An 8,889-nucleotide genomic window follows, 5' to 3' on the forward strand; every position below is an offset into this window, starting at 1 on the left:
GCCACGACTGCGCTTGTGGTCTCGCGCGCGCTCCCGCGGAGCGCTTGGACGGCGCGGAGGCGGACACAGCGGTGCGCTCGCGCCGGACAAAAATCGCGTGGACCGGTCGACGACGACGACCCCACCGTGAGTGGAGGGGAATCAGATGTACGAGTGCGTTCGTGCTTGCGATGTGTCGGCGTCCCATTCGAACCTTCAGATTTCAGGGGCTGTTTGGCTGCAGGTTCAAATCAAATATATAAAAGTTGGGATAATACTAAAATTTAGTAAAAAAATAGTCGTTCAGTTTGTAACTAAGTCAAAATTTAGCTGCCCGATCAAAACGCAGCCGGCTAAACTGGCCGTCCAAAACTAGCCCCATTGCTAGGTGATTATAGATAGGCACGGTCAAATAAATTTAGACGCAATCAAATTTTAGCTTCAAACCAAACACTGGCCAAATCACATAGACATAACCAAATTTTGGTCTAATTTTTGGGTGTCAAGAACCAAGCAGGCCCTCAAACCCCAACCTGCCAGTGCCAGCGACCTTGTTACGTGCCTTACAGAACTGACGCGTTCATAATCGGCAGGATCAAACAAAATAATTGAGGACAAATTTGAAATCCCGTATTTCTTTTCCAGCTACTTAAATCGCAACAATATTGAAAATCAATTTCATTAAACTTTACTTCTTCTACAACAGTGGTACAAGTAATTTTACAAACACCAGATATCACAGCTACTGTCACCTAGGCTGAACAGACTGTGTAGCATACACACCACAGCAGCTCCAGAGCTCAACAAAAAGATTATCCATGGCGCTGTATAAATAGTTCACTCACTTCATCGTGTTTTCACACCAGATGTTGTCCCGTTCTTTTCGATTGCTCGTTGCCTTGCACGTTCCATCTTCCGTTTACGCCATTCTTCAAGAGCTGGGCATGTTTACAAAAAAAAATCATCAGGTATTTACAAAAACGGGATAAATCTGCCGAGCTGCTCTAGCAAAGCAGTACCATGGCTTAGAAACCACCCTGTTCAAGAACAACAAATAGGACACTACTAGTCTGCTATGCATAAGTTGGAAAAAAAGATTACTTCCCACAGAGTACATATCTTCAGTGCTAACAACATCAATGCACAACTGTACTTAATTTGCTTCATTCACTTTTCGTTGTGCATGTAGCCATTTACAAACTAAAATAGCCTTCTGGTACTTATAACACCAAACTTGAAATCACATAGCTCGATATTGTAAATACTATTTCGTCATTTACAGTTCTGTTCTAAAGCTCTTTGATCTATCTGCTATTTATTTGTATTATTTGTGTGTTCAGTTTAGTTCATTCTACTGTCCAGCTGATCTCCTGTTCCATGGAGGATATTCTTAAACCACAAGCCACAGTAGTCAATAAAGGCAGTGGCTTCAACAAGAAAAGAATCATTTTTGTGTCAATCCAGAGCATCAGGAAATGAACAAGATAAAATATTAAACACATGAGATGCAATGTGATGAGGAAGCTGCAGAACCAAAAGCTATTAGCCCTGAACACGCGAAGGCATTTAAAAACTATGGGGTACAAATTGACAGTAGTATGATGGTATTTCAAAGAGATTGATGTTCCATGTATAGAAGCATCTTTGTTCAAATTATCCCTGGTTATTCTAGGGAATGTACCATGTTACTGTGATTTGATCACACATATTGCAGAAGATAATGAACGGATGCAGCATGCTTGCCCCTAAATTGACTGCAAAAAATCAAAGAGATGAAGAACTGGCTTAAAGAAAACCTTTTTGGCTGCTGCCATCATTCCCTGCCCTTAAATCTTTCAGCCTGTTTGATAAATCAACAGCAGCTGTCTGTTTGGGATCTTCTTGTGTTGTCATGCCATGCTCACCATAAGCTTCTTGCTCGATTTCCTTCACCTATATAACAATGACTAAGCATATCAGAATATGGCTTTCTGTGCAGCAACCAGCAACAAGGTGTGTGTTTATTTCCTCAAATCATGAGAAACAAACTGTATGGTGACTTACTCTTCTAATCAAATCCACAGGCTCCATTGCACGCCGCAATTCTTCAGACTCCCAGATAAACCGTAGCTGAGCTGCAGAAGAGAAGCACCCGGTCTTTCTGCTGAAATTATCGAATAATAGAAAAAAGAAGTAACCCGCATCTATATGAGCTAATTTTCCAAAGGGACCTAAAATTCAAGCACTTGTATCGAGACATACAGAATGAAACAACCACACGGCTAAACCCATCAAAAAGGATCCTGAGAGCAGTTGAGCAGCGAGTTTGAATACATGATGACCTAAACTTACAGGCCAAAGCTACATTTCTGACGATAACCTGAACAGTGTCGTATTTGGGGCAAGCACAATCTTAGAGCTCATCTGGAATTCAGGATTAAAAAAATGTTTCGTTTTTCTCAGGTGCAGCCACATTTCCTGAGGCGTGTTGTAATCAGAAGCTGGTATCCCGCGTTTAATTGAACGAAAAACCCAGAACTTGTCTAGATTTAGTTCGCTAACGAGTGAATCGGACCAAATCGGGACCAAACCGAACACAATTCTCGACTCAAGCGGTATCAAGAAAGATCGGATATTTTGGCACCATACAAGCAGAGGATCGTGATGTCGTACCAGAATCGAACCGGTCGCCGCCGGCGATGCGTGTCCAGGACGAGAAGTAGTTGTGGAGGAGGAGGGCGCCCACGAGCAGGTTGAAGGCGCACACGGCGATGGTGACGTTCTTGTACGATAGCCTAGAAGCCATCGCTCCTGCCCTCCAAGGAGACTGGGCGTCCATCCCGTCGACGGCGCCGGCGTAGTGCTCGCCAGAGAAGAGAGAGCGGACGAAGAGGCAACCAACCAGACAGAGCGACTGGAATCCAACGGATGCGGACGGCGACTGTAGATCCCTTTCATAGCGCCTTCCGAGAAAGAATACGCTTTTCGGAGTGACGCCACTAGCTCCAATGGGCTTTAGGCCAACTGCAGCGCATTGAATTGGGCCACTAGCTTGTCGATTCCGACGCCCCCAAGGCCTTCCTCTCTCTCACCAGCCATCGTCATCGCCACCACCACTTGGCCTCCCTCCTCCGGCCACCACCACCGGCGACAAGGACGGCGACGATGCAGGCGGCGGCGTGGAGGCGTCACCTCCTCGACCACCACCTCTCCCCCACCACCTCGGCTGCCATTGCAGCCATAAGATCCGCCTCCCAGCCCGGGCTCACTCCACAAGGTAGCTACCGTTTCCCTCTGCACGCGTGCCCCCCCCCCCTGGATAGATCTTAGCGGGCGGTTGGGTTTGGTTGCAGGGTTGTGTGGAGCGGATGGCGCGAGGTACATGTCGTCCGCGAGGGCGCCGGCGGTCGAGGGGTCGGGGCATCTCGTCCGCAAGGGCACCGGAGGGAGGTCGTCTGTAAGGTGAAAGCTCAACCTTTTTCTTCTGATTGATTGTGCTGGGCATGCATCGTCACAAGCATGTGGCGGTGTAGGTTTGGCCTTCCTGGTGATGTGGTTTTATTTTCGCGAGATTGGGCTAATGCTGTGATCTATTCGAACTGTCATGCTTTGATGGTGTGCCTAGACATGACCTTCCTGATGCTTAGATCTTCCTTCAGATCATGTAGTTCATACAGCCACACATGGGAATGCACGTATCAAATTGAAATGTTGATTGATAGGTGCCGTAGCTGTTGTCTGTAATGTGCATATCATTGCCATGAACTGACCTGAAACATAGTGAGGACTTCAGAATTCTGTAGCCTGGAAATTTCTGAAGTGGGGTTTCTCTAATCGAGGCAGTGTGCAAATCTTGCGATTTTTATATACTAAAACCATAGATTATATCTTAATGTTGGTGCTTGCAGATTTTGTGCACTTTTTTGGTTGATGTTTTCTGCATACTTGTTCAGTTAGTGAAGATTTGTGGCTTTAGCTTGTTGGACTTTGTCATGTAGCAAATTTGCTGCTGCTTTTAGCATTTTGACTGTTTAGCTAGCTCTATATCTCACAGGCAGGTGGGTACTTGTGTTAATCTGTGAGCACAGCTTGGATTCTGCTCCTGTTAAGTAGTTTAAAGCATGTGAGAGCTTAGCCATGTAGATGCATTAGTCCATGTAGTTTTTGAAGTTGTGAAAGTTGTCAGTGGACCTTAGCTTTACTTAGTTTGGTGTTGCACAAAATCTGAACATTTGCAACATAGTCTGTGCTGCTTTTCGTATTCTGCCCATACTACAGTACAATCCATCTTCTTGTGCACTGCAATGTTGTAAAAACATGAAACGTAACAATTCATGTTAGAATACATATGTGCAATGTGTTGATATTTTTTGGCCCTGCATGATTGTTCCATCCATAGATCTGTCATATCCGCAATCAAACACTAAAGGTTTTAAGTCATACTTCAAAGTTGCCTTGATCATGTACCTTATCTTAGTTTATAATGAGCATACCGCTTGTCTTCGCAGTGGAATTGTTGCTACGGTGTTTGGAGCTACTGGGTTTCTTGGACGTTATCTTGTGCAACAACTTGGTGAGTGTGATGTTATATTGAATTGAGTTATCACTAAGGAAGTAAGGGTCACTCAAACTTCGATTTTTATTCAGCAAAGATGGGAACTCAAGTGCTTGTCCCGTTCAGAGGTTCTGAGGATTGTCACCGCCACCTAAAGGTGATGGGTGACTTGGGTCAGGTAAAATAGGAAACAAGTAGTTTCAGTGATGAACTCATTTTCCTATTTATCTTTGATGTGGTTTCCATCTTATTGCCTTTTGACAGATTGTGTCAATGAAATACCATCCAAGAGATGTGGATTCAATTAAGGCTGTCATGGCCAAGTCAAATGTGGTTGTTAACCTCATAGGTCTTTTTACTTGAGAGACATATTGTATTCAGCTATTCATAATCAAATCTTATTCTGACTATGTTAGCTCCTTTGTCAACAGGAAGGGAGTATGAAACAAGGAACTACGGCTTCGAAGAAGTAAACCATCATATGGCTGAACAACTTGCAATGGTATGTCTTATATACACACCCATTTTACTTCCTTTTGCAGGTCTGTTATCCAAATGTGTTGGCTATTTTTCTCTAGAAAGGAAAAACTATGTAGTCTATCTCTGCAAGGGCTGTTGAAAATTAGGATTAGATGGTGGCCAACCGTAACTACCAACTTGGGTTCTGGGCCTCCTGGCTCTGGCTCACCGATGTTCATTGCTCAACCTGAGATCACATCAGCGTAAGCAGGTAGCCAACCACCTTGGTTTATTGCATATGACTGCTAAATTTAGGTTGGCACTTGGCAGGATCACATAGCTTGTGGTTGTTGATTTTCAAACTGTACCTGCTCAGTTGACTTAGGCAAGGTTGCACCCACATCCATCATGATCCAAATCAAAGATACTTTAACTGCTCTGCATTTGCACAGAGTGAACGATGCTCAGAGATATTCAATATCCCTATGGATTGACTCTTTAGTCTAACCTAGTTGTATCTTTACTTTGTTTCTAGCTTTTCTCCCTGGACCCTATTCTGGCATTGGGTAATCTGTTTGCCTGGCCTTTTGGTTAATGTCAATTCCTCTATTCTTTGTTTCTCTTCCTTGTTGTAAAGGTTTGTAGTCCTTATCTTGGCTTGGAGTATAGAGGATGTTGCTTTACTTTTTGTATAATGTCCTTTTGAAAGTGAAGAATGTGTCTCTGCTCCCACTGAGCTGTTACCTTGTGGGTCTGTTAGTTTAGGGCCATATTAGCAGCCTCCAGTGTGGAATCTAACTACTGTTTGTGCACAAGTTTTGCCCTTAGGAATATCCTGACTCCATAATTTCATTGATATTGGATAAAAAACTGGAATTTTCATATCATTTGTGGTATTTTTTGTTTGCAATATGAGAATAGAACTCGCTTCTGTCATGGCTGTCCCTGTCTATTAACTAGATGCTCTGGATTCTACACAGATTGCTAAGGAGCACGGGGGTATCATGAGATTTATCCAGGTTTCTTGCCTAGGGGCATCACCCTCTTCTGAATCTAGAATGTTGAGGGCAAAAGCTGCAGGAGAGGAATCAGTCTTGAAAGAATTTCCTGAGGTAATCATCTTTTCTTAACTTCAGTAGCTACAGCATGCGATGATAACTCTTGTTTCAGTACCACCCAAAGGCCACAGCCAACAGTAAATAATATTCATTTTCTATAAGCAATGAGTTTAACCTAAATTTGTTTGTATCCATCAACAGGCTACAATCATGAGGCCCGCAACCATTATTGGCACAGAAGATCGAATTTTGAACAGATGGGCACAATTTGCAAAGAATTGGGGTTTCCTCCCACTTGTTGGTGGTGGATCTACAAAGTGAGTGAGTTTGCCTGTTGACTGTTCTCGTAATGCCTTGACTTGAAAAATGAGTTTAGAACATGGAATGATCTACTCTCATACATGTTCAAAGTTCTTTACCAGCAGGTGAATTACATGGATGAAACCTTTTGCAGGATTCAGCCTGTTTATGTTACAGATGTTGCTGCTGCTATTGTTAACTCCCTAAAGGATGACGGCACAAGCATGGGAAAGACATATGAGCTTGGTGGACCAGAAATTTACACTGTACATGAGCTGGTAATTAACATACACACCTGCGACCTTTCTTTTGCAGCAATGAATAAATCTGAATTTGCATATGAGAACAAGATGAAACTTTGATCGGATATTACAGGCTGAGCTGATGTATGAGACAATCCGTGAATGGCCACGATATGTCAATGTCCCACTTCCTATTGCAGCGGTATGAATTTAAATAGCTGCGCATGTTGGTCAGGAATCTGAGCATTGGGTGGACCTACATGTTGACCACTCCGTTTCTGTTTATGCAGGCTATTGCTTCTCCGAGGGAAATGTTGCTAAACAAAGTGCCTTTTCCTCTGCCAACCCCTTCCATTTTCAATCTAGATCAGATCAATGCATTCTCTGCGGACAGCATCGTGTCTGAAGATGGTAAGGATCTCATCTTCAAATAAGTAATATTCCATTTTGCTTCACTCAATACATCTTGCTCAAATTGTTCTAATACATGTTGCAGCTCTCACTTTCGAAGACCTCGAAATCATGCCTCAGAAGCTGAAGGGGTACCCTGTTGAGTATCTCACCTGCTACCGAAAGGGTGGGCCGTCTTTTGGTTCTACTGTGAGCGAGAAGATGGGAAGCTTCGAGGTGTAGGCTCCTCCCATTCCTGAAGACATTGTAGATTTAGTAGATTTAATCGTTTAGTTGCAGATACATTGTTGTGTTTGTTATCTGGCCATCTGCCGCCGCAGCTGCTTTGCCAGCTGCCTCACAGTGGGCAGGACCAAATTCCATGTATGGCTCCTGCTCCTTGTTTACATCAATAAGAAGAACGCTCAGATTTTTTTTTTTGTCTAATTTTGAGATGAGATGAAAGTGAAGCGAATCATTTCAATCATGATGATACTATTGTGCGTGACTTCAGAGCATAATATAATCCTTGGTTCTGTGAACATGTCGATTATGTCTGAATGTTTTGTTTACTGCGTGACCATACCCCCCCCCCCCCCTCTCCCAAGAAGAATTATGGCTCGTTTTCAGTTGTTCGAGACGACCCTGCTGCCGCGGCTCTGCATGCGCCGGCGTGACGGTCAAAACCCCGAGCGAGCATCTGGGACTCGTCCGCCTCGAGCAAGCGCCTGCAAATTCGCCGACGCGTTCTTGGCTAGCAAATTCCGCATTGCTCAAATCCTAGCGTGGCGAATCTTCTGATGTCTCGCAGAACGATGCGCTGCGTTGACAAATCTGCAGCACTGCCAAATCTGTTCCGACTGTCTCCCAACAACAAGCTGACTCTCTCATTCAAGAAAAGATAAAGTAAAAACGAACGGACCTACGAACAGACCTTGAGCATTGTAAGGAGTACATCTTTCTATGAACTGAGCATACCTCAGTTGATTAGTGCCTTTGCAGTGGGACTTGCTCAATTGAGTTTTCAAGTCGCATACTCGACATGGATGCTCACATTTATAAAATGGTTACATATATATATATGATGTTGTTATAGAGGCCCAAAGTTAGTACTTCTTTATCTTTCTTTTTCTTGAGCTCTTCATGGACTGAAAACTAGCTTCCATTTGTCTGAAATGAGAACTGTGGAGTGCACCGGGTCATCTTCATCTTGAATGGTTGTGATTGTTTGTGCAAGGGGCAAAACACGTTGCTAAGAATTGTCCCAATAATTGGAATGGACATGGCAGCATGCCTTTGCTTTATTGAGTTCCAAATGGAGTATAGGGTGGCCTATGGACGCCCTTCATGAGAAATGGATGTGCCATCGGTGGACTAGGCTAGACTAGAGCAGAACGATCGACATGGACCAGCGCGCAGCAATGGCAGCAGTCACGCTGCCACTGAATTTGGTGACGGCAGCGTTCGCCTTTTAGCCGTTGGGCTTCGCGCGCCTTGCTTCTTGGAGTTTCTGCCGGTTTGATTTGATCTCATTTCAAAAATCTGTTTCTCTGTGCAACAGAAAAGAAAAATCTGTTGCTGTGCATATGTAAAGATTCGACCGTTGGACCATCCTGCAGAGGAAGCATACGAGTGTCTTGTGAAACTCACGTGCAGGAGCATCAAGCATGTATAGCGTTTCACACAAAAGTACAGAGTATGCTAGACGGTACAACTCAAGTTAAACCCACCGTCATAGTATTTATATGTAGGATGTGACTGTTTGTCTGTATGAATAAATTCTGATTTGGTGTATATGTATAATTTTAAGGAGAACATATTTAGTTGCACGTGTGTATTGTTCCAGTCTAGCTCAACAGATGTAAATATATGCTCGTAGCCTGGTTCAGCGGATGCAGACTCCTGCATCTGTTTATACACGTGGATC

At 43.8% G+C, this 8,889-nt stretch overlaps 2 protein-coding genes across 4 annotated transcripts; one reads left to right on the plus strand and one right to left on the minus strand.

The window, feature by feature from the left end:
- Positions 1 to 198: 198 nt before the first annotated feature.
- On the minus strand, positions 199 to 2,932 carry LOC133920093 (uncharacterized). 3 transcript variants are annotated; one of them, XM_062364744.1, is made up of 5 exons: positions 2,632 to 2,932; positions 2,023 to 2,093; positions 1,776 to 1,911; positions 825 to 917; positions 199 to 217 (listed from the first exon to the last, which is right to left on the minus strand). In XM_062364744.1, exons 1-4 carry the CDS (start codon positions 2,795 to 2,797, stop codon positions 826 to 828), a joined length of 465 nt encoding a protein of 154 aa, XP_062220728.1. In that variant the 5' UTR covers positions 2,798 to 2,932; the 3' UTR covers positions 199 to 217; position 825. The 3 variants fall into 3 exon arrangements, with proteins under 3 accessions (XP_062220728.1, XP_062220727.1, XP_062220726.1); XM_062364743.1 differs by lacking the exon at positions 199 to 217 and adding an exon at positions 588 to 774 and having other exon boundaries at positions 812 to 917; XM_062364742.1 differs by lacking the exon at positions 199 to 217 and having other exon boundaries at positions 588 to 917.
- Positions 2,933 to 2,971: 39 nt separating this feature from the next.
- LOC133920091 (NADH dehydrogenase [ubiquinone] 1 alpha subcomplex subunit 9, mitochondrial-like) lies at positions 2,972 to 7,504 on the plus strand. The gene is made up of 12 exons (XM_062364739.1): positions 2,972 to 3,235; positions 3,312 to 3,420; positions 4,467 to 4,531; positions 4,606 to 4,691; positions 4,778 to 4,862; positions 4,945 to 5,015; positions 5,953 to 6,084; positions 6,232 to 6,347; positions 6,485 to 6,608; positions 6,706 to 6,774; positions 6,863 to 6,983; positions 7,069 to 7,504. Exons 1-12 carry the CDS (start codon positions 3,124 to 3,126, stop codon positions 7,203 to 7,205), a joined length of 1,227 nt encoding a protein of 408 aa, XP_062220723.1. The 5' UTR covers positions 2,972 to 3,123; the 3' UTR covers positions 7,206 to 7,504.
- The last annotated feature ends 1,385 nt before the right edge of the window (positions 7,505 to 8,889 follow it).

Source organism: Phragmites australis, chromosome 5, assembly GCF_958298935.1.
Source record: "Phragmites australis chromosome 5, lpPhrAust1.1, whole genome shotgun sequence".
Classification (NCBI taxonomy): Eukaryota; Viridiplantae; Streptophyta; class Magnoliopsida; order Poales; family Poaceae; genus Phragmites; species Phragmites australis.